This window comes from Ambystoma mexicanum, chromosome 1p (assembly GCF_040938575.1).
Source record: "Ambystoma mexicanum isolate Mex_15411 chromosome 1p, UKY_AmexF1_1, whole genome shotgun sequence".
Lineage (NCBI taxonomy): Eukaryota > Metazoa > Chordata > Amphibia > Caudata > Ambystomatidae > Ambystoma > Ambystoma mexicanum.
Genome location: NC_090921.1, coordinates 1,119,129,503 through 1,119,155,812, shown reverse-complemented (window position 1 = coordinate 1,119,155,812; position 26,310 = coordinate 1,119,129,503). Strand labels below are relative to the sequence as shown.

General features: G+C 43.3%; 1 protein-coding gene across 3 annotated transcripts in view; it reads right to left on the bottom strand.

The window, feature by feature from the left end:
* Positions 1-26,310, bottom strand: part of HEATR3 (HEAT repeat containing 3) — a 366,680-nt gene that overhangs the window by 263,227 nt on the left and 77,143 nt on the right. For all 3 annotated transcript variants that reach the window (XM_069604764.1, XM_069604763.1, XM_069604765.1), the window contains exons 4-5: positions 15,951-16,063; positions 2,984-3,093 (exon numbers count right to left, since the gene is read on the bottom strand). In XM_069604764.1, the coding sequence (XP_069460865.1) occupies positions 2,984-3,093; positions 15,951-16,063 (223 nt within the window). The remainder of the gene's footprint in view (positions 1-2,983; positions 3,094-15,950; positions 16,064-26,310) is intronic.

The following is a 26,310-nucleotide window of genomic DNA, read 5'->3' as shown; positions in this document are numbered from 1 at the left end:
TCATTACTTATTTCATTCCAGAATCTCTATGAATGCTTCTACTACAATGAGCAACCGTTCAAACTGCTCCTCAGCTTAATATACTTTGGCTGACATACACGTGACATGACACAGAAGCTCTCTTTGAAAATAGCTCACGGCTACCGCAGCGCGTGAATTGTCGATATAAACTACAGAGAAAAATACATAGCAAGTGGACAGGTATGTGTTGCTTTGTTGGCATGTAACCTGACATTACCATTATGAACGTAGATATCATGCAGATTTGATTGTTTTGTTTAAATTGACTGTATCTGGGGTGTAGCTAACCCCAAATTGTTAATGTCATTTTTTTAGAAACTCGCCCTGAGGAAGGACTTTGTCCGAAATGCATCGGCAAGGGCTTCTGCCACAATGAATTCAATAAAGAAAAATTGCAAATGAATAACGCATAAGTGATTTAATAACAAGTAAAAACAGGGGTCTCCACATGGATGATTGACCACCAAAGTAGTAATACATACCCAGAATCAAATCTAAGCTATATCATAATTGAAGTATTATTTACTACATAAACAGGCGTCTCCAAAGCTCAGTGGATGTGCCACTGAGCTGCTTTCTCCAAACCCAACCCTTCTCCCAGCTTCATGGAGCATTATAAGTCAACTCCCCTGACTTCCTCATCTATGCCTACTCACAGTACTGAAGAGGCAACCGGGAGTATTGAAGACTGGGTGATTTTACCGCTTTGGTAATGGGACGAGGAGGAGGCCTGCACAGAGTAGTAGAGGTCAGGCATGTCCCCTTAATGATGGTCAGGCAGGGCTAATTGTACATTTGCACATGCATCCTGTTAAAGAGCTGATGGCGTATAAAAAGCCCAATCAGGTAATGTCAAGGGGGGAAGCAGTGGTGAGAGAAGCAGTGGTGGCGAGTGTGGAGCAGCAGGAGGGTAAAAGAAGCAGTGAGGAGCTGTATGTGTGGAGCATGCCAACGGTTCAAGGGAGAGTGGCCCGGGATCTGGGGGCTTCCGAATTAACATTAAAAGTGGAGCCATGCAGGGAGGCTGCCCCTTTCTCTGGAGTTTGAAGTGCTCATTCTCCTGGGGACAGAAGCCAACCCATAAAAGCATGTTAAAGGCAAACTACGAAGGCATATTACAACAAAATGAACTTTTGAATATTACAACATGAAATAAATGAAAACCTTTAATAACCATTGAATCCCGGACCAAATGCAAAGCTTAAATATATCTTCGTATTTATTGAATACTGCCCTGAAAGAAAACTTTTACCTATGAAGATTATAAACAACGCTTTACAATTTAAATACACCCATCCTCTGTCAAGTTCACAGATAATGAAACTTTAAATGCAAGAAAAGATCATACATGTCGAATCTACAAAGCAAATCAAACCTGGAATTAAAGAAACCTATACAAATTGAACCTTCAAGTAAAAATACCTTTAATAATGCAAGTGACCGGAATGTGTTTTGGACTCCAAAGTGGAACTTTCCAGATGAACTAACAAGTGAATTAAAACGAACTGCAATTTTCAGCCAAGACAATTTTTTGATACAAAGACCAACCATATGCAGAAGGGCGCAAGTGTGGCGCAGAACTTTAAGAAAACTGAGAAATATATCAACATACCATTGAAAGTGCATTTTAGGGAAGGGAACCCTGAGGTTTAAATTACTTATTGACTGAGGGCAGAGCTTTGTACTTTATGTTGAACACTTATTTTAGTTGCTGGCATCCCTACACTTTGTATAGTTTATCGGGGTGGACAAGTATAGGTTTTGGACACAGATTCTGAAGTTGAACTCTTGGACTTTGACTTTCCTTAGTTTTTGTTTAGTAGTTAAATCCCACCATAGTATAGAGCAAGATGGGCTTTTGTCCGCCCTAACTTAAATTAATAACGTTTTATTGTTAATTCCGTATCCGTTGTCTGTGTATTACTCAAGGATGCCCTCACAGTACAGATGGTGCTATGCCACCCCAGAGGGCTATGCAAAAATCTCCCTAAAGTTTTTATTTTTGTTCTTTATTCTGCATCCAAACACTTGGGATTGGCAGGATTTCTCATAAAATAGTTCAGAGGATGAGGTCAACAGGAGGCAGTTGGTTTTTATCAGAGCTTCCATTTCAGCATGTTTTAGCCAGTCTGTGCCATTACAGAAAGCGGGCAGCCACTTGCAAATCAACGTTGGTCCTGCAACCGATGGGAGCAATCCAGCTCAAATTGCTAGTCCAGGACACCAGCCCCTGCACGGGAATACAAGCAACCCCAGGCAAGTTGGGCATCAGTGTGAAGGTGTAACCTCAAACTGTGAGAAAAACAATATACACCAAAAGTGATCAATGAAAAGTTTAGAAATAATCATCAAAACTGCCAAAAAGGAGGAGTCCTCCATTTCCGATATTCGCACTTCCCAACAGCAAGGCTTTCTGCTTCACCATCCCACAACGCACCAAGTCGCTTTTCACTGTATTAGCTCCCCTTCAGACCACATTGACTTGGGGTTACTCTGATTGCACTGCAGCCTCTTAGTTTTGCCCTCCACCACCCAAAGATAAATGACAAAGCAGCGTAAAGTACAAAACTGAAAATTGTAAACACTGCAATGCACATTTTGTCTTCATGTTTGCTTCTTACAGCAAGTTCATTTTTGAATAATATCTGAAAGGATTGCCCTATTTACTGGATGGCATTTAGGTGACCATCTGATTTGTAGCAAACATGGACAGGAACAATAGCTACAGAACAAACTGGCATGCCAAGTAATCAGGCTGACCATGTTTTGCAGGCGAGAGAAACATGAATAGACCTACATGCGGTAGTTTTGGGGTGCACATCATTACAAGTTTAGCACTCAGAAAAAGCAGTGATTGAGGGCAAAGGGAGATTTCTTAAAATAGTTTACTCAAAACCTGCTTACAGGTACACAGGCGTTTAAGTTAATCAGAAATTACTACTACAAATTGTTTAACACATACCTGCTGAAATAGCCAATTCTATGTTTGTGGAAAACATCTTCAAGCATCGAAGTACAAGATCTAGACAACCTTCTTTGTTGAAGAGAGACACTGCTCTACTGCTACTTTCACTAGACATAGACGAAAGAAACAAAGAAAGGGTATAAAATATAATCTGTCCTCCAGCCGAGAGAAACTAGTACATTAAGCAGCAGCCCGCACCCCTCCCTTTTGCCCTCTATGACAGTTTCCTTTCATGCGGTGCTCAAAGGCAATTTTTTTTTAGTTTTTTTTTTTATCGTTGCATTTATAGTTTACAGGAAACCTTAAACAACATAAAACTTATATATATATATATATATATATATATATATATATATATATATATATATATATATATATATATATAAAATAAGAAAATTGCATACAATTCATAACAATTGAACATAAAATCATACATCAATTCATCTAAGATAATATTCAAGAAGTTATTCAAAGCTAATATTAAAGAAACATTTGTCCCCCACATTAGTCTGCACCAAAACAAGTTCAATGACACTTCAGAGTTGTCACCACTTTTACCCTTAAAACAGGACGACCTAGTAGTTTCAAAATGTGGACATTGTATTGTATGGCGTTATTCATATAGCGCTCTTTCCCCATTTGTATGGCCTCAATGCGCTTTGTGATTGGAGCGCCCTCGGGGACCATAGTCAATGTGCTGGAGGTTCTTAGAGTTTTAGATTCGCAGGTGCATGTGTGCATTTTCACCGGTCTAGGACTTAGGTGGCTGGCTAGGCTCGACTAAGCCGCCCAAAAAGTTCAGGCACATGGGTGGGCGCTGTTGGTGGTTTGCAATAGAGTGCTATTGTTGCTAGAGTCGATGTGTGGCCAGTTATACCGAATTTCTTTTCATTGGTAGTTGCTGTATGCTAGCGGCAGAGGTGTTGAGGTACTTCAGGTGTTTCAGTATGGACGGCTGTGTGTTTCAGTGTAGACCGGATGAGCATAGCCATAGCTGCATTCTACGGTGCATGGATGTTTGGCCGTGCCTGCGGCCTGTGTCCACAGACGTGTAAGGTATACGTACCGTAGGCTTCGATGTTGCTCAGCTGCAGCGATCTTTATCCAGTGCAGATGGCAGGGTCTCATTATTCGTGGTCCCTTTGGTGCGAGAGTCTGAGCGGCGCAGGCAAGTGAGTTTATTGCGGAGTGCCTCTGCGAAAGCTGCTGGCTTCCCTGGTGTATTTGTCACATAGGAATGTTGTTGTTCATGGGGCGATAAATTCGTCAGGGTGAGCTGATGTGAATGCCGTCGTTGGTCGTGTTGTAGTTGGGAGAGGAGTACGTTTATTGTGGTGTGCCTCAGTGAATGCTGCTGGTTTCCCTGCAGTATTTATTGTGTGGGAGTGTTGGTGTGCATGGGGGCGGCAGTTTGTCAAGGTGAGCCGCTCTTGAAGAATCCCACAAGGCTAAAATGACTTAAAGGGCACAATCTTGGAGCCATTTTACAGGAAGTGATACATCACTGAATACACTAGAAAGGCACTATTGGATAATGCAAACAAATAAATAATTATTCCAGCTAAGCAGAGCCAGCATAGCTATTCACTGATCTAGGAAAATTGAGAGTGATAATTGGGTACCTTGGGTACAAACTCCTGAGTGATGCTCTTAATACTTCTCATATTTTTCATGTTGAAAGGACACAAGAGGAGGGTTATTGCTCTTGCATATTAATCAAGTGATACAACTCACTCGCACTCATTTACTCTCTCAGGCATACTCACACTCAAATACAAGTGGGAATATGCCCCAGCAACTGTAAAGTACAATACAAAATGCAGGAAGTTGGCAGTATGGTTTGCCTATAGGCCAAAAGTAAAAAAATAAATAAAAAAAACACAAGAAGAATACAACTGTTAAAAGAAGACCTTGGGAGGCTGGAGAGATGAGCGGGCCCTGCGAGGATGCAAAATCTTACATAGATATCCGAAACAAGCACTTAGCCCTATTTGTTCTTTTCCCATATCACCATATGAGAACACTCATGGTCAACCACAAGTGTCACAGAAAATTGCAGGTTTACATTTCACAGTTACAAAGTCGATAAATGGAGTACCATCAAGCTGGCTCATACTAACAACTATTATTCCAATGCCTAGAAGCGGGAGGAATCTGGTTTCAAGAGCTATATAAAAACCTGAGATTATTATTCACTGCCTAGTTCCAACCTTTGGAAAACCTATCCTCTACAGAAACATTTGCAATTAGAAGATGGCTTCTTAGCTCAGAGGTAAGGGTTTATTAAAGTGTGCTACTGAATCACGTGCGCTTTGTACACATGGCCACTGTATGGATGGCTATACTATAACCTGGTTTCTCACTGTGAACTTCCTTCATTGATGAAGTGATTATAGCCAACATATATTTTAATAGAAATTACAACTTCAGGGTTCTATGTCTTAAATATTTCGCCTTATTTAAGTCAATTCCTTGGCTTCTTTTTTTAATGATTTTATATTTGGTTCTGGGAAGCTGTACTTTTATAATACAATCAGGATAGGCTGCTTTCTTACCTGTGTACCAGCTGAGTGTTCTAGTGTTTCAATTTGCTTTTGACATCTCCGTTGGTCAGGTTATCATTTTCCAGTTCAGTGCCCTTTTTTCTAAATTGCTCACCTTCTCAGCGATGTCACCTTCTCAGAACATGCAGTGACCCAATGTTTCTACTGTGTCTGTATTGCTGAAAAATATGCAATCTGGAAGGGGCTGTGCACTGGAAAGATACTCTTTCCAGTGCTTAGTCCTTTCCCTTGAAAGGAAATGATTCAACCTAAAGCGCATGTAGTTCACACGCATCTTATCCCAGGGAAAGCTTTGCGAGTACGAGGAATACATTCTCTGGAATGAGTGAAATATGAATAATCAGTGACCTAAGTTCCAATCCTGTCAATTGTCTCAGCCCAATCTGCCCTAAACAGGCACTTTTTGACAACTCCTGGTCGCTGTATTAGATCTAGCTTGGACACTCCAATTGAATATAACATACTGTGCATCCTCAATCTGAAGGAATTAAGTGAGATGACAGATTCATCCTGCATGACTTTGTTTACATCCTCAGAGTGAGTTCACAAGAGGGTTGAGGATTTTCTTAAATGTTGATAGTTGTTTCCACATACAACAGGCCTTCAGAGAGAAGCAGTGTGTGTCTAATGACAGCGTTAGGTATAGCGAAGATAGGCCCAGAACCTAGTTCCACAGCTTGCATTGTACGATATTAAGCAAGTTACCCAGAACATGAAGACACCTATCTAGGCCATAGAGGATCACAGGTTCTAGCTTACTTATTTATTCACATTTGTTGAGCTCACAACAGCCCGGGGGCATCATGGCGCTCGTTACAGTGGCTGATCATGGCTTAGGCTTATTTACCAACAAAAAAGACCGACGAGCATGCAGATAATGCATGTAGATGGTTAGTTGAAGAGGGCCATTTTAAGAATTTTGCAGAAGGCATACAGACACGTTTCAGAACTGAGAGCGGTGGGGAGTGCATTCCATAGCTTAGGGGCAAGATAAGGGAAGCTTATTCCTCCTGCTTTAGCTTTATTGATGCGTGGTACCCCGAGTTGGTTAGTGTAGCTATGTCTGGTAGGCCTTGGAGAGTGTTCTGGAGAGTGTCTCTGATAAGTATGAGGGTGCTGAGAGGTTGATGCATTTGTGTGTGTTGTAAGAATTTTGAATGTGATGGGGTCTTTGACTGGGAGCCAATGAGCCGTCTTTCTTGTTTGTGTGATGGTGGAGTAGATTTGCTGTAAAGTAGTAGCGTCTTGGTGATAGATCCCCGTCAGAGGAAGGAGCACCTGGGTATCATCCCCATAGTTTGTATATGTGATCCCAAGTGCATCCAGCTTATGAAAGAGGACATAGTAAAAAGATTGTAAAGTGTGGGCGCAGTACAGGATCCCTGAGGGACACCACAATGAATGATAGTGGGCTCTGCATTTGCAATATTGGAGAACACTTTCATCGCTCTACCTTTGAGGAAGGAGGTGACCCAAGTCACTGCTTGATTGGAGAAGTGCGCAGCCTGCGTGAGATGGTTGGTGAGGATGTTGTGATCAACCAAGTCGAACGCTGCTGAGAGGTCTAAGAGGAGGAGGAGGAGGAGGGCAGGCTTTCCCTTGTCGAGGATAGGAGTGATTTGGTTCTTTAAATCTAGTAGGGCGGTTTCAGTACTGTGCCCTTTGCGAAAGCCTGACTGTCTTTTTCCTAAAATAGAGTTAGTTTCAAGGTACAGTTGGATCTGCCTGTGGGCGGCCTTATCTAGGATTTTAAGGAGAAATGGGACGGTTGTAATGGGTCGGTAGTTATTAGGTTGAGTGGGGCCTAGCATAGGTTTTTTTAAGAGCAGGCGCACCCATATCAGTCCAGAAAAACTAAGCGCCCCTTGAGGGTCCAAAATGGATGATAATCGGTTGGCCGAAGACCAACCGCCTCATTTACAGTGTAAGAATATATATTCATTAATCATTAGTTATTACGTAGGTATCAGTTTAACTAGAGTGAAGCCATTTTAAGATGACCAGAATCGCCATTTTGTTTTCTCTCTCTGCTCTCTCTAACGTTGCCACTTTGGCGCATGTAAAACTGCTTTGCTGTAGATATTATTTCGCTTCAATGGTCCAAGGCTAAGAAACATGTTGAAACATTACACTGGAGAGCCAGAAAGGAATGCCCGATTCCCTCCCTCACGTATCCTTGAAGACAGGGAGCAAGGCATTTAATCAGTATACGAATGCCAGCGAGTCTCCTGAAAGAATAGCAATGTACGAAACTAGCATTTAAAGAGTTGAATTATGATCTTTAGAGATAGTGAGGCCTGGTATGTGCCAGTCTCCTACGCGCAGCTTGCCCATGAAAAACAGAAACGCTGTGTTCTCGCAAACAAAGACTGGTGTCTGTAAACCTGGAGATTGCAAACTGTTACTAAATATGGTGGTCTAAGGTGTCATATTTGTCACACTGGTCAATCATCGCCTCTAATTCAAAGGGAAATTAATTGGGGGCGGCATCAAATGTGTCATTACTGATTGTAAGATGCTCAGTTTGTATATATGTAACTGATGTACGTTTCACACTCTCTTGCGACCTCCGAGGTCTGTTAGACACACGTCACGGGGCGTGGGACCACTTGGCCAACTGGGACTATTTTGTATTGCAATAAACCCTAGATTTTGGGAACAGAACCTCGTGTCTGGCGTATCTATTCGTGTATGGTGACTGTGCCTTGTTTCCACATCCGAGGGTCCCTCACGGGCCCCTTCACCCACACCTCCTTAAGGCTGTTAGGGAATGAGCCTGTCTTGAATGAAGCGTTGATGAATGCAGTAAGGAGAGGAACGAGAGGCTCTTCACATTCCTTAATGATTTTGGGGAGGCATACATCGCCTTTTCATTTTGATGGTTTGAGATGTTTGAGAATGTCTATGACATCTGCTTCAGTGATTTCAGTGAATTTGAATTTGGGAGTGTTGCCGTTTATGGAATTAGGCTGGGTCTGGGTCGGGTGGTTCTGCAGGGTCTTATAATGTTCTGAGATTTTGTTTTGGAGAAGGTCTATTTTTTTTTAGCATAGCTGATTGTATGCCGGTGCACCAAGCTACATCTTTAACGATCTCATCAGTGCAGATAGGAGGAATAGTAAGCTCTTTAAAGATAGAAAAGAGTTCTTTTGTTTGGGAGTTAGCCTCTGTGATACGATGATTGTAGGCTTTGGATTTAGCCTTGAAGATGGAGTCTTTGTATTTTTTTGCAATGGCTTGGAAATTTTCTTTAGTTGTGTCACAGGGGTTGGACTGCCAAGTTTTAAGCGCCTGGCGTTTGCATTTGCGTAGATTCTGGAGCTCATCTGTGAAACAGGAATTAGAGTGGAATGATTTTTTCTCTCTTGTTTACTAATGGTGCAACAGTGTTAACTGCATGGGTAAGGGTGTCTTTGAAAATCTCTGCTAAGATGTTAGGGTCTGGTGAGAATGTTGGTGCTAAGCAAGGAAGGTCAAGAAAGGCATGGATTTTATCAGCATCGAGTTTTTTTGCGCTTCTAGCTAAGGTAGCAGGTGTAGTAGTAGTAGTTTTAGTGCACAGAGTTAATGGGATAGTGAATTGTATGCAGTTGTGGTCTGTCCATGGGAGGACCGTGTTAGAAACGATGGCCAAGTCACAATTATGGTCTATCACCCAGTCTAAAATGCGCACTTTGGAGCGAGTAGGAGATGTGATTTTCTGAGAGAAGCCTAGGTCGAGGTGGTCTTTGGTGAGAGAGGTGGCAGTTTTATCATTCTGATCATTGAATCCCAAATTAATGTCGCCTAGGAGCAGTGTTTTGGTAGTTTGTTTTAATATTGTTTCCGAGGAGGTGGGTGATTTGACCTTGGAAGTTGGTGGGAGGACCCGGGGGTCGATAAATGACATGAATGTTTATAGTGTCTTTCGGGGAGAGTGATAATTTGGCTGATAGGATGTCTACCTTATCTTCCCCTTGGTGAGGTATGGGTCTAGTAGATATGGTTTCTTTGAAGATTAGAGCCACCCCCCCTCCCGTTATGGATAGCCTGTCTTGTCGAAGGATTGAGTAGCCTTCAGGTAGGATTAATGTAATGGTCGGGCCGGAGGCCTCATGAAGCCATGTTTCCGTGATGACCATTATATCTAGCTCCTGACTGGTGATTGAATCATTGACTTCTATCGCATGAGCATTAAGCAAGCGTACATTGAGTAGGGCGCATTTGAGGTACAGAGGCTAATGGTTCTTTTTTTTTGGGGTGGGGTGCCTGTTATGGGTGGGGAGGTGTGCTGTTTAGTGGTGTTGATGCTAGGCATTAAGTGGAACAGCTTGGTATTTGTGCGTTTGTGAGCAGTTGAGTAGTGGTGACTGGTGTTTGTGTGAGTGCGTGAACCCAAGTGGGTGTTTCTGTGTGCTACCTGCGTGGGAATGGCAGAGATGTTCATGGGGTGGGTGCGTGTTCTGAGTCTGTGTAGTCTGAGCTGATGGTTAGCTGTGTGTGAGTACATGTGTGAATGTATGCATGGAGTCAAACGTGTGGGTGATGTCAGGCTCTAACCTGTGATTAACGAGTATGCTATTAAAGGTGAGCACAGTGCCTAATATGCATAGGTAAAGTGGCAAGGTGTACATGCTGATGTAGGGGTCACAATACAGATAGTGGCTAAACTATATAGAAGCTATACTAGGTGTTAAATGTCTCGTAAGGTGAGGCTAGCTGGTGACGAATCTAGCAGTATGAGGCAGAAACTGACTACACTGGTAGAGAGAGCCATAAGGGACCCTAATGTATGTAATTAGTAATACATGTGGTAGTAACTATGCGCGTGAAGGCTATGTGAAGACAAAGACATACATGACTGTGATGGGTAAGCTCAAGCGTTTCCTATAAATGTGTAGAAGTTATTACAACTTTGATTAGCATTTGTTCAATACATCATGGTTGTTATAAAAGCATATATTTGTTACATGCAGCAACGTCTGGGGGCAAACAGTGCAATCACATCTTAGCTAAATAAAAGCAACATATAAATCGAATAGTGAATTTACAGTCTGAACAACAGACATTTAATCTGGGGGGCCCCAATTGTTTCACCTTAGCGTATAGGATAATTTTCCACGCTTTCACAGTAGCCTTATTGGTAATGTTGTAACCCAGATATGTCACCGAGAGTATCTGTTCTACTCTGTCTAGTTCCATTACCCAGTGCCTAGCTTTGAGTTTAGTGCCCTTTCAAATAAAACTATCACCTTAGATTTTGAGGCATTCGGGGAAAGATAATTAGCTAGTGCGTATTCAAAGAAAAGGTTCATTTTACATTGTAGGCCCCTAGGAGTTCTATCAAAAAGTACGAAGTCATCAGCAAAGGCTAACCAGTCTAACTTGATACAGCCACACCGTGCTGATGAGATCGAGGGCCCCTGCAACAGACCCTCCACGTCTCTTACATACAAATTGAAAAGTATTGGGCCAAGATACATCCCCGTTTCAGGACTACGTGCGATTTTACAACTCTCGACAAGTACCCCTCTTTGGTCAAGCATATTCGCAGGGTATTAGTATGGAGAAAAGCAAATAGCTGTACCAACTTTCTAGGCACATTCATGGCCAGAAGTTTAGACCACAACCCAGGTCGAACAACACAATCGAAGGTGCTCGACATATCCAGAGAAGCTAAGTGTACTTTCCCCCCTACTTGTGAATGATGGATGTGATGTCGTAAGTGGGCCACAATAGTGGCATTAAAGGAGATTCCCAAATCCTGCATGAACCCTACCTGGAATCTGCTCAGGAGTTTAGATCGCTTAACAACCTGGTTGAGGTCCCTCAAGAGCAGTATGGTGTAGACTTTACTAATGGCATTGATTAGAGCGATCAGCCTGTAGTTATTAGGATCCTGAGCATCGCCTTTTTAAAGATGGGGATATGATATTTTATTTGTAACATGCTCGTACACAAGTGTTTGAGCACAAGGCAAGGGAGGGGAACAAGTGAGAACAAAAAACAACGATCTTACTAGGCCCAGTGACATTGAGAACGTGCAAGGGCATGGGAGAAGAAAAGGGGAAAGTGCATGGAAGGGGGGAGAAGTGGAAAGTGTGGAGCAAAGGAAAACAGATAAATATAAAATAAATAAATAATAAAGGCAACAGACAGTGGTAGTGCAACCGGCAAGTGCTGGGTTGAGGCAGCAGACAGAGTATGTCTGATAAGTGCAGGAAAAAGTGTGGGGTGGAGGGGGTGGTGAAACTGTATGGTTACAGATACAGACCCCAATGCAGGGATTGACCGGAGGCAGTGCGGGTCGGTGGAAGGGTGAGCAGGTACCTGTGCCCAGAAGACAAAGGGTAGGCCAAGTGCACGGTGCAGAGAGAGAAAAGATCAGCTGGGCAGAGGAGGGGAGAAGGCAGAAGCAATGAGGAGGGCCTTGAGGTGCTTACCGAACCGGAGATGCTTCTCCTCAAGTTATAATCACGTTCTCCTCAAGGATAATAGATTGAGCCCAGGAAACCGAACTAACCTGGGTCAGGTAGATTTGATCAAACATAGGTTTCAGAAGCTCCGACCAGATCTGCAGAGCTTCTTTCGGCGGAATACCGTCAGGGCCCGGAGTACAAGATGGCTTAAGTCTACCAATGGCCCAAATTACATTGTCTATGTTCCATGGGCAAGAACCAACACCAACAGGACCCAGGTCAAGGACATGGGAATCTTGATAGCTTTCCGCCAAAGAATATTTCTTCTCATAATAGTCAACCAAGGATTGCTCCTCTATTGGGTTCAGTGCCCTTACCCTTTAGACCTAGAATCCGACTAACAGTGGCCCTAAATGTATTTTCCCTGCCATTGCAAAGTTGGCCATGCGTGGTCTGGTGGGTACATAAGTAGTATTCAATCATAAGGGATTTAAACACATTTTTGTGTGTTTGATAGGTTTTATTCTTAGCAACTGAGTAGTCTGCCGTACATAGGCGCTGCTTTTTTAGCGCAGCCAATTTCTTGTGTTTGAGACTCTTAGACTGCAAGATTCTGCTATCTGGGAGGTATCTCGTAGGCACGTCAAGAGCAGAGGAGTATGCTCGACTAACTCTTAACACAGACCATAATAGTTTGGTAAGGTAGATTAGAACCGTCACCAGTAGCTCCCGGGTGATTGGAGTTTGTGCTCAAGTTTGACAAAGGATTGGTCAATTGCTGACTCAGTTTGGCCACCGTCTTCCTATTCCAGTTAAGAACACACCCCGCCCCCTAGCCTACAAGATCAGGTCCGAGGTCAAAGATGGGGAAGGAAAGAGTCAAGAAAAAAGATAAGAGTAAGTGATCGCCCAAATCAGGGTTAATATGATTCAGGTAAGCACATTCGGGCCTTAGATCTTTTTAGATTTAGAAATAATTGATCACAGACATTCCATCTCCTCTTTTCCAGGTGTAAAGCGGGCAATTGGAAGATGGGCAACAGTCCAAGAAAGACATATCCCATTCACTGGGAAAGCGATCCCAACACATGCCCAGATCTACGTTACAGTGCAGAGAAGAGAGAGTGGCTTTAGCAGTGTTCCTGCGCGTAATAGGAATTAAAATTACCCCCTAGGATTATTCTGAGTCTTGAGCATGGTTTCCTGGAACATGTAAATGCGTAGCAATCCCTCGTTAGTAGGTCTGTCAATATATTTAAATAGATTAGTGCCCTCACACACATTCCAGGAAATCAGCGACCTTAATGTTGTCAGGGTTGACCCGTGCCTTGTCTGCTGTTTTCAAAAGGTTTTGAGGGCGGGTTGTGCCCATGACCAATCCTGGCCATTTCCGAAAAATGTTGCAATTAACATCACATCCCCAGGCCCCCTTGGAACATTATCGGTAGACGCCCTGGTTTCTTCTTTTTCAGGAATTCTATTGCTTTGAATCCCAAGAATAATTTGGCATCATCTGAACTTTTCAATCCCATAAATTCATAGATCAGGAACTGGAGATTCTCCCTCTGTTGCCAGACCATGCTTGCCACTATTTCTGAGGGTAAATAGCTGGTTATCCACTATAAGCAATGAAATACCGTCAATATCGTTGGTTGTAATAGACCTCAAAACAGGTATCTTTTGAAAAATTGGCAGTACTCTAGAGCCATTTAGCCTCATTTGGTTGTCGGATGGATTCTTTGCAACCCAACCTAAAATGTTTGAAGCACATCGATTCGACTCCCCCTTTGCTGTTTCAAATACGGATTGTACAGGTTCAGTGGAATCAGCCTGCCGAACCGGTATAGCTATTTGCTACACCCGTCTAGCTGACATCTTCTCAAGATTTTGATATATGTTGTTGCTTACTGAAGCATTCGTCAACGATACAGATGCAGTGCCGACCTGTTTCTCAGCAGTCCCGTAACCGCCGCCGTAAACTGTCGAGTTCACAGAGGTCTGTGGACCAGTTGTCACACGCGCATGGGTTGTACTCATAATCTTATCAAAAAAGGTGATCTTGGTTTGCAAATGATCAAAAGAGCCTACATCATGGTCCTTTGCTGATCAACCTAAAGCTACGTTCTGTAGGACTTCTCGCCCCATTGCAGAGCCCGGAAGTCGATGTTGGCTGTTTATCAGGGGCGTCAGTCAAAACATTCTGTCTGGCTATGCATGGCAGCATAGATGTAGCCAATGTATTCTCAATAATGCCCGCAGTCTCTGCCCGTATCAACACAAAAATGAAGAACAAAGTGATTGTACTCTGCAGAGGACGAAGCAATAGGAGTCCAGATTAAGTAATGCGTCCTTCCTCTGCTACTCAGCCTGGGACGGCTCAAAGGCAGTAATGCCCACAGTCACAGCCCAAGTAAAAGTTCTATGGATGCTAAAAGGTTACTGTGAATGAGTTATATGTGCCGAGCCGTCAAAAACAATAGAAACAGGCTTGCAAGAAAATCCCACTCACTTTGTAACTCGCAAGTACTGATGTGTTTTGTGGCGTTAGGCGTGCACGGACTCCACAGACTGCAATTGACATGCAACTCGCCCAACTCTGCTGAAAGGTAACTTAATCATTACTAGACATAACCATGCAGGTTCTGCCCAAGATCAAATCCAATTACAATAGCACTACTTTGTAGGGAACGATGTGTTGATGAGGTGTGTGGAGAGGAACAGGGGACACAAATGAGAGCGGTATCCGACCAAACATGTGTTATTCTACCATCTTAATGGGTACATAACAGGCGCACTGATGGAAAATAGGTATAAGAAACGTACAAATACATTCCGTTTACTCATTTGGAGCAATTGAGGACCTACCAACAATAGGCACCAAAGGAATTCTAGCACAAAAAGAAAAAAATTGAGCCCAGCAACGAAACAGATGTTGCCCAAGGAGAAAAAGTGATTTTGTTTTGGGTGCCTAAAATCATAGGCAAAATGTATTGGTCAGATTAGCAACTGTTTACGCCTGTTCAAGCCCCTCAGTTGGCAATCAAGCCCAGATTCCAGTCACCGAGCAGTTTAACTCGTCTTAAAGTTTGATTAGCTCTGTAGGCACAGATAATCTGGAGCGAGAGGAAGCAAATTCTGTTTACAGAAGCTTATCAAGACAGGGTTGGAATAAAAGGCAAACAGTGTTACAGCTGGAAAAAATGGCATGGTCATCTTTGTTATTAATTGTTAACCAAAATAGTCGGGGGAAATTAAGAAATAATAAATAAACTGGCACGACTGAGCCACTGTGTTGCCCAAAGAAGTCACAGTCCCAAAGACACTCGTCTTCCTGCCATCTTCTCTTTAATCATTTCTCAAGTTTTTTCCCTTGATGTTGTTTTTCAACATTTGAGTGCAAGTTCCAGCTCAAAACATGAATGCTGGCCGGCCAGTTTACATCTCAATGACCGATACAGGGACTCTTGTTTGCGTCATGAGAATTAGGGTACAACACTAGAAGTCGTGTGTTACATGACACTTCCAGTTGGGGTTTGGACCTGGTAATCCTGGATCAGGTGATTTTCAGAGAGTAAAACCGATTTACAGGATGAATACAAACTTGGAGGAGACAGAGGCCTAGTACTTCAAACGCATTTACAATGTGTTAAGTTCCTGCCTTCAGCCAAGCACTTTGTGATGCATAATGCCCATTGAACTACTGTGTTGACTTTGCCACAGTTTGTAAAAGTTAACACACGGGGAAGCAGGCTTGGCATTTTAAATGCACACTTTTATCCTGTGTGCACTACTTCAGGTGTTGGACCCCTGTGTGCACTACTTCAGATGATGGCTAACTTCTGGAAAGGGTGTGATGGCTAATCTTTGGTAGATGTTCCCTTTACCTTATATAAAGGATCTAGTTTTGAACACACACACACACATCTACAAAGAAACAGAGGAAACTAAAGATCAAACAGGGAAATTTCACACAAGTCAAAGACACAAGTCCTCTGAGCTTACCATAGATTCCAGAGCAGATTAATAGCCTCATTAGCTATATCTTCAACATAGTTTTTGTGGAGGTGTTGCTCCTTTTCATCAGGTTCTAGACTCGCCTCTAGTCCACTGCTACACTGAAATATAAAACTGCAATCAATCCATGATTTTAGGCCACATGACAGTGATCCGATGTCGAATTAAAAATTGTTTTCTTTTATACCATGTCATACATACATCAACATCCTAACAGAATTATGGTCAAATTGAAACAATTTTTTAGTCTCTTGCAAGAGAAAGAAGACAAAAATAGATTTTCACTGCATTTAACAAAAACTCTAATAAATATTGCCATTAAAACAATCTGCGTATGCAAAAACAGCAATCTAGTGAATGTGAGTCAAGGAATGCACCTTTTATTCTTCAATCACCCCCAATAAGTACCTGAATGGCCAGAGATACTACTTGGCAATTCTATTTAACTTGCATATGTGCTGTATGCGGAATAAAACCCTTTCCCATTGAAAGCAGGCCAGCACCAACATGCCCTGTCTTCAATCAGAGGATAATGAACACTTGTGCACTTTTACAGCACTAATTTCCTAAGATCCATTACACATATGGGTGTTTCTGTAACAATCATCCAACATTTTCTTAGCCACTGACATAGTACTGCCATTTTAGTTCATCTCATTTAAAGTCAATGGCGATAAAAATGGATGCTACACAGCTCAACTTCGTTTGGGCTTTTTTTAGAAGCAAAGGTTTCAAGAGGGAGAGGCTAATGTGAGGAGAGAAAAAGCAATGTTCCTTCAGCATGAAGCCAAATTGAGAATCGCACTGAGCTTGACGGTACACCAAGCTCAGCAGCAAGAAAAGAAAAATGAGCCAGAGAAAGCATCTTTGCCATCATCACTTCTCCCCCCCAACCCCCAAACACGACTGGCACATACACCAAGGTTTCCATGTACTTACAAATGTTAGGCAGTGTTTCTCCTCATTATACATACCAAGAATACGACAATACATGCATATCAAAACATACACTCTAAAAACATCCTTGTATACAGTGCAGGGATTCCAAACTCGAGCAATATATAAAAGTGAATAGTACTTTTGAACCCCTCTACCCACATTGAGGATTTTAAGCACATTACCAATTGAAATACATTGTATTAAATGGCTTAAAACTTGTAGATAGGTGGTTTCAAGACCTCTTAATGCCGTTAATAAATCAATAGATTGGTTGAGTATTAATAAGTGGTACACATTCGCTTACTAGGTCACTCAATTTCAAAATCCTCAAACATCATTAGACAATGGGTATTTCTACTTTAAACCTAGGCGACTCCAACCACCATACCTGCACTCTGGCTAAATTCTGTTGGATGGGCAGCACCCACCCAACATTGGGAGCCCAGAGAAACCCAATTATAGAGCCCTGGCTAGCACATGTTACCAGATGCAGTACTCCTCTCCCAGCTCACTTTAGCGCAATCTAGCCACAGCAATAAGCGTGCAGTGCCAGAGCAGAGCATCCCTTCCACACTTGAACCTGTTAGTCACAACATTTAGGCAATCCTCCAACAGGTCATAGGTTGGCTACCAGAGCTGTGGGGTGGCAGCATTTTAGGGCAAAGATACAGCACTGAAATGTCATAGAAATGCCAGTTATGCCCTATGAAGGCTCATCGAATTGAGAGATAAATTACCCGTTACCTAAAGCGACTTTCCCGTATGGTAAACACTAGAATAAGTAAAAACTTGTGTTAGTAAAATTTGCACACTGACTTCAAAACCACAGGCTTAATAATTCTGCCAGGATGATTAAGGTTAGAACAAGATCAAATTAGCTAGAACTCTCTCTGTCTCTGTGTCTCTTTCTGAGAGCCCTTGGAGACACAAGTGGCAAATTCATATGAAAAGAAGAGACTATCTGGGAAGAGAAACCTCTCAAACGAAAATGTGTCATTTTACAGCATTACCACAGACCACAACAATTCTACCATTTGAAGTCTTTGATCTTAGGCAGGTATTCACATAAGACGTGTTTAAAAATTGTACATATCAAGGGTATCGAAGAACTATTAGATTAAGGAAAAAGGACTAAACATTAGGATTATCATCCCTGTGAAAGCCAATAGCACACCAATTGACAAAATAAAGCTAATTAACCTTTTTCTAAATAAATAGGTCCCCAAACAAAACAGCATTCTAAGTGTGGCAACAGGAAGGGGAGGGGGTGCAGAGATGAGTGGGGCATGAATGGCGAGAGCCCAAGATGGCCGCCTAGCATCTGGTGCTACACTCCTAGAAAGAATGTCCTAGTCAAGAAGTTTGGGGTTGAGGTAGATGAATCCACATCCAAGTTGCAGGGCTTCTCTGTATGTCTATGTCCCTCCTAAAAGTACATGTGGCAAAGCGGTCAAGGCTAATTTCTAAAAAAGGGGAGTCAGTGGTAAAGATTTATAGTTAAACATTTTAAAAACAAAAATTAAAAAAAGAAATCACACAATGAGGGAATGGCCACAAATGATGTGCCAAAACATGCTCTTTATGTAGGCCATATGCACTTTGCATCAACAGTTTGTAGGTTAATGACTTCCACAGAATGAATTACATGTTCAGAAATCAATCTTAAGTTCATATACAGTCCTTTCAGCCAGGCGTGGAGAAATTGGATACAAAAATCAGTTTTAACCTGTACTTTTTATATTTTGTATTTTAAAAAAAATCATCCTTGTATGTTTTGTTAAAGGTTACTTTGCTAACCAAATAATAAAAAATAAAAAAGTTGGATAATAAAGTTATGCAACATGTTAATGTCAAGCGGATAGCAGCGCAGGTTATAGGTAAGAAGAGTTAGCAATGTTTTTAGAGTTAGCAATAGTTGTGGTCTTTGACAGCTTTATCCCACTTTTTTTTAATGCACAAATGCTATTGTATGGTCCAAATGAGAGCATAATGGAGAAAAGGAGCTGCAAAATGTGCAGATCAGCAACCAAGAGGACGACGATGACAAGGGCTCTGAACGAGGTTGTTGGCATCTTGACAGTTGAAGTTGCTGGGGGTATGGTGCACGTTATGGTGCAGCTACTAGCGTAGCCGGGAGTGTAGTCTTGGTTGTCATTATAGTGCAGGCAGTGGCCCAACAGTCAAAGGTTAATTTGCTATTTTGTGCAGTCAGAGATAGCAGATAATGCTGGTACTTTGTAGGAAATGCAGGTTTCCTTACGCAAGCCATGCAGGTTCAAACAAATGCTAGTCAATGAAACAAGTCAAAACAAGGAAGCATCAATGTCGTTCCCTCTGATTGTGCCGAAAAGCCTGGATTGAACAGAGTACAACAGTACTTCAGATTGGAGATTCTAAGCAGGGGAAGATATGAAAGACTACATCTTTTTCAGGTCTGTTTCTTCCATCTGCTTTAGGACGAGTACTAATATTATGTATTCCTTCTTACGCACAACTCGCCCATAGGCCTCAGTGCGCACATAAAAGACAAACAAATAAACCATGAGAAGCACAAGAGGAAGCAGGAAGGTCAAAGTCCAACAGGATCAAAAGAAAATACAGCATATCACCCATATCAGTCATTAAGAGTTAAAGAGGTACATTTGTATAGCCTTATTAAAACTGAGGGCACAAGGTATTGCGCACAAAGCCGGTGGAAGGTGTTCGGCAGATTTATGAGTTTTATGCTTAATCCCCTTTCCTAGTGAGAACACCAGCACTTTTTGCTGGATTTCTGGAACTTTTTCTTGTTCTCCTGAATGAGGGGAGCCCCCCCCCCCTCATTCATTCTTGCTGCTCGATCCATGGGAACTTTGTTCTTTCTGTTGTACGTTATTTTATGGTGTCTGCTTTCCTCCATATCGCTTAAAGGCATCTGTGTTACAGTTTTGCAGCACACAGTACCCCCTGTGCAGTGTTGCTAGTGACCCTTTGGGTTCTCCTTTTTATATTCTTTCATTTTTCCTAGGAACTACTGTTCTTAAGCAAAGAGGGATACTTTGTATCCTTCCTAAAACTTTAACTTATGATAGATTAGCACACATCACCTTATGTCGAGTGCTAAGCAGATACCTAGTATCCCCCTTCTCTCTGCTACTGTGACTTTTTTGGTTACACTGACAACCCTAAAGTTATCGCTGATGGCAATGTACGTGTTCTACCAACTTTTGTGTTACTTTTTACTGCTGTATTCACAGCCTCGGTTATGCACAAAAGGGTCACCTTTGATCTAACATGGTGGCTCCTGTCTTTTTTCAGCATTTCTAGTGTGATTGTCCCTGGTTAGCCTTTCTTCGACCATGCTGGAAGGGGGGTCTGAATGTGAGTTTTGCCTTTGGCTGGAGCCCTTTGTGTCCCTGCCTTGGCTCCAGCGTGTCTGAAGGCAGAAAGCAGGGGAGGAGCCTGTAACTCCCCTGTCCTTTGTCTGCTGGAGCGCCTGAATGGAAACAGTTCCCAGATTGGACAGCCACCCGGCCCTTTCTGTAAACTGCAGGGAGAGTTTGTACAGGAATGAATGGGAAATCCTAATAAAAGGTGAGGTTGCTGAGGCAGAAGGCAAGTCTACAACTGGAACAGAAGATCCGAAGCTGAAGACGACCAGAAACGCCTGCAGACTCTTCCAGTAACTGAAGCGACCACTGCTGTCCTGGCCCAGTTTTCTTAACAGAGGAGCTCTGAGGAGGACGACTCCTTCCCTTTGGCTGCTGGGACCAACTAGCCATAAGACGAGCTGCAGATCGAGCCATCCACTGACATGCTGTGACCTTCCAGGGCTGCATAGCGCGAATACCAGGGGACCTCCGACCCAATTGCAGTTCATCGTCTTCCAGTGCAGGAATCCTTCTAGGACTTTGGCGAGCTCCAGTTGGACCTCCAGAGACCCGATTCCACTCCTCCAAGTCCCCACACCAGAGTGCAGAATCGAGGCGGATCAAGCGGGCAAAAACCATTCACTGTTTGAGCTGATAAAAAAGGCACCAAAACCGCAGACTGCCATTGGAGATTGAAGAAAGCCTTGCTGAGGTTCCTTTCTCATAACTGTTGCCACAACATCGCTTCCAGAGTCCTGCCTTTCGTCGCCAGAGCAAGGAATCAGGAGACCGGATACGTTGCTGCTACATAGGAAAGAACAATGCTGCATTTTCTTCAAATCACCTAAGGTACCGAGGGGCTTAAAAGGTAGTACTTACATCAAGCTGAATAGTCGCTCCAGTGTGACTGGAGTGCAATACTAGCTGTCTAGGTGTTCATCCATATCCTTTGCCCAGGCTTAACAGTTTGTGCAGTAATAGGGAGTCCTTTCCAAGGTCCCTACTAACTTTGTATTCCACTACAGAATGTATCTTTTAAGTAACAAGGTAACCTGAGGAACTTTTGCCTTTTCTGATGCTTACCTGACTTTTGCATCCCTTCTCAACTGACATTGGAGATTTCTGAAACTAGTTAGGGAATGGACTGCTAAAGTGCTAAAATCCTTAGAAAGGCTTACTAAAGTATACATTGCTGGTATTAGTGTTGAATACCCCTTTTTCCTTCCCACAGACATTTTTCTGAGTTACTATGTTATTGTAACAATTCTTGGTGCCAACCGCTAATATTTAAACAGGGGAGCTGTCATTACTGTCATTTCTCTGTAACAATTGTGGGCGCGAGCCACTACTATTTAAGCAGTCACCTGAGAAAGTGATGCTATTGGTTTCTATTATATGTTGGTGTTAGGGAGAATTCTCAGAAATGTGCTAACTCCCCTCTACCTTAGAGACCGTCAGCTCTTTCTGCTGGACTTTAGGACTCTTAATTTAATTTCCTGGGGAGAGCGAGACCTTTTTTCCCCACTCATGTATTTTTCTGTGATTTGGCCTCTGTGTTTCTTTTCAGAGTCTGACAAACTCCATAGGCATCATCTTTACATTGTGACACACAGCACCTTCATTGCAGTGGCACAGGGAAGTCTCTTAAATTTCCCAAAGGTTTAAATACCTTCTCTTGGTGAAACTAGTGTTTCCAAGAGCAGTGAAGTGAAATGGACTTTACTTACATTTTGTAACTTTATAGACCCAGCACACACTATCTTACAATAGGGTGCTGGAGGGGTTAGTTAGTATCCCCTTTGTCTAGTTTCTCATGTAACATTTTTATGTTACCCTTCCTACAATTAATAGCTGGTGGCAGTGGTTTACTTTTTACTACCATTGTGTGTTTCTACCGCGGGCTGCAATTGCAGCTGCAATAAAGTACCCATGGGAGCCCATTTTGGCAAAATGGCCTGGTCTTCTTTTATTGCGATTTCTTGTTGGAAAGGTCCTTCTTGAGATTGACTCTGCGTGCCAAACGAGGTTTGATCCCTTTGTTTGTTTTGTCTTTGGCGGGATTCACCAGTGAAGCCCACCTCTGGCTCTAGCGTGTCTGACAGGGGCAGGAAGTGAGGCAGGTGCCCGAAACTCCATGTGCTCAATCCCCTTGGTTAGAGGAATGGACCCAAAGTGATTGGCTGGCTGGCTGTCCTTGAAGGACAGCCACCCTGCTATGTGATTGACAGCTAGGCTGCGAATGGGAGAAAACTGCATAAAAGGCAAGGCTTTTTGCTTGGAAGGCAGAGTCGACCACTGGACGAAGGAACCCGAAGAAGAACTTGGAAGAGATGCCTGCTGCAACTCCTGGACCGTTGGTTTGCCCGGTTAAGCCCTGCTGCAGTGCTGAAGCTTTGAATTCGCCTCGACTAGAGAAGCCCTGTAAAGGACGGCTCCTCCCCTTTGAGTTGGTGGGACCAATCGACCCCAAGACTAACTCATCTGGAAATCCTCTCGGAGCTGGCTGTACTTCCATTGCTGCTGCAGAAACCGATGCCGGGGAGAGGAACACCAGCATCGAGCGAGTGTCTTTAAGTCAGACCCGAGCTCCAGGAAGATCCTCCAGACTCCCAAGAAGCAGGAATGACCAAGCCTGAGCCACCTCAACAGAGTGCTGGACCAGAATACAGTCTAAATGCGAGGATCTTGAATCTCGTTCTAGAAGAAATAACATAAGAATTGTTGGGGCATCCGAAAAGTTCGGCAAAGGAGCAATGGAACAACAAGTAGAAGCTCTCCTACAGACCCACTACGGACCTGAAACTTTCTCTGAACACACTGGCTCCAAAACCAAAACCGCCCCGCACGATTATAGCGCGCCTCCTAAATTACAGGGACAGAGATGCGATTCTTAAAAAAGCTTGTGAGCAAGGTACACTACACTATGAGGAGAACCGTATCCACATATACCCGGATTTTCCGGCAGGTGTTCAGGCCAACCGACGATCCTACGAACCAGTGAAAAGACTGTTATGAGCACGTCAGATCCAGTATGCATTAATATTCCCTGCCAAAATGCGTATTCAGCACGGAGGAAGAGCACACTTCTTTGAGAATCCGGCGGCTGCAATGGCCTATATCGAGTCACATACACCTCTTCCCCCAGTGGGCCGGGGCCCGGATCAAAATGGCAGACCCCGAGGCGGACTAATGATACTCTGATGCAAGAAGAACCAAAACACATGCCTACCACAAAAACGTAACAGGAATAAGACAAAACAAGCGGTTGTGCACCACAGGAAAATGTGGAAGTCGGACTGCGAGCTCGAGCGGGCGGCCATACAGCGACAACATGGCAACCCCAGGAGATCTCCAACAGTTTGTAAGGTTAAATCATCCAGTTGGGGCGGATGATGTGGGGGAAGGGGAGAAGATGGACCTTTTGTTGAACAGTTGAAAAGTTGTTTTGTTGAAGGTGGAACAGATAATTGCGCTATGCATGTTGAACGGTATTTGGATAACACTGCAATGGTGAGCAGATACGATGGCGGGTGGCACTGACAATGGCAAAGGGATGAAAATTAGACTGCTGTCATGGAAAGTCAGGGGGCTGAACAATCCCTCCAAAACTAGGAAAATAGGAACTTACATTAACAGACACTCGCCCCATATAGCCATGTTACAGGAAACACATACACAGGGCCCCAGCAACGCAAGTATACTAGCCGCATGGGGCAAGCAAAGATACCACACAGAATATTCCACTCAGGCACGAGGAGTCATGACCATACTACATCCATCACTGGGATTCCAGACCAAAGGACATAAAGAGGACCCCCTCGGGAGATATGTACTGGTTTGGGGAGAGGTTGCGGGAAAATCGATTGCATTGGTTAACACTTATGGCCCCAATATAGATGACCCAGACTTTTATCTCAATGTACTGGAATTACTGATTACACTTGATACTACTAGTATTATCTGGGGGGGAGATTTCAATTCAATACTAGACCCAAATCTAGACAGATCCTCCAGAGCCAAGCGGATGCGGTCTAAACCATCTATAGTCCTAGATCAGGTTATGCCACAGCTGATGCTAAGAGATGCCTGGAGGGCACTGCATTCAGGTGCGAAGGAGTACACGTACTACTCGAGCATACATGACTCGGAATCTCGTATAGATTTTTGGTGGGTGTCGGAAGACATGCTGGGAGGGCTGGAAAGTTGTGAAATATACCCACGAACACTATCTGATCATTCCCCAGTATCCCTGGACTTAATGTTAGGAGATGTCCCGAAACCACAGAAGAGATGAAGAATGCCCACACATATACTCAAAGACCCTAATGTTGCGGAGGCATTACATATTGAAATGGAAGAATTCTTTAACAACAATATGGGAACAGTGGATAAATATTCAACAGTATGGGAGGCTTTCAAGGTCTGGGTAAGGGGAACTCTGATCTCCAAATCCTCGGGGCTGCTTAAAGCGGTGAGGCAGGAACTAACTGAAACGGAGACGCGACTCCGGCAATTAGAGAACTCCTATAGCGAGACCCGAAATAAGGATACTTTAGCTGAAATAAATCACCTCCTAAAGGAATTTAATAAGCTGGCCACAAGAGAACTGCAATACATAGAAGCCCCAGCCAGGGCGCGCATATACGGGGAGGGGAACAAGGCGGGAAGAGCCCTGGCCAACATCATCAGGGCGGACCGCCAACACACTCCGATAACATGCATTGAAAGCACGGAGAGTGGAATGGTGACCGGGGGTAGATGCATTAATCTTGAATTCCTGAAATTTCACCAGAAACTGTACTCAAATACAGACGAGAAAACTGTATCTGAAATACAAGCATACTTGAATGACCTGGAATTCCCGACCTTCTCACCAGACACAAAACTGGCCCTTGATAGCCCAATCACGGTGGAAGAAACTATAGAAGCCATAAAAGCATTACATTCAGGAAAGGCCCCGGGATCGCATGGGTTGGGAGTGGAACTATACAAAGAATTTGAAAAGGAACTTGCCCCAATCTTGTTAAAAGTATGGGAGGAAGCGTTGGAACTTGGGGAGCTCCCCGGATCCATGCGAGAAGCTGTAATAACAGTACTACCGAAGCCCCGCCGCCCCCCACAGGATATGTCATCATACAGGCCACTATCCCTCATTAACGTTGAGGGATATATGGCAAATAGACTATTACCAAACATGCTGTCTCGGATTCATCCGGATCAGAACGGATTTATCCCTACAAGATCCACTGCGTTCAATTTGCGCAGACTGTTTGCAATAATGGCACAGATCGACCCAGAGACTCAAGCTGTAGCGGTGTCACTGCACGCCGAGAAAGCATTTGATTCGGTGTCCTGGGTGTACCTCTTTGAAGTATTAGGAAGGTTTGGAATGGGCCCCAATTTCATTAGCTATGTTAAATTACTGTACAGAAAAACCAGGGCGAGGGTCCTTACAAACGCTGGTGTCTCCGAGTTATGGGCAGAGGTACCAGGCAGGGTTGCCCATTCTCACCAATAGTATTTGCACCGACTATTGAACCAATGGCCATAATGATTAGGCTAAAACACAGGGATAGAGGAATGAGAATGTCCGGCCCGCCCCAATCGATCTCTTTATATGCAGATGATACTTTACTGTACCTTAGGAACCCTGAGACTAACCTGATGCCTGTTATGCAAGATATAAATGAATTTGCTAAATACTCGGGATATAAAATAACAAAAAATCCGAAATACTACCGCTGACACCTCAAACCACATGCCCGGGATCCACTGGAAACCTTAAGTGGGCAACCGGACACATTCGATATTTAGGCGTGTTGGTGTCCCGAGACAAAAAAAACACTCTTTGCAGACAACTATGAAGCAATAATGCAGACTTTAAAGGCAAAATTGCAAACGTTGGCCAAGTTACCCATATCCCTGAATGGCAGGGTTGCGATCCTTAAAATGGTCGTACTCCCCAAATTACTTTATTTATTTACTAATATACCAATCTGGCCAGGCAAAACCTTTTTTGAGAAAATAAGAACAATGGTGGTCTCCTTTGTGTGGGACGG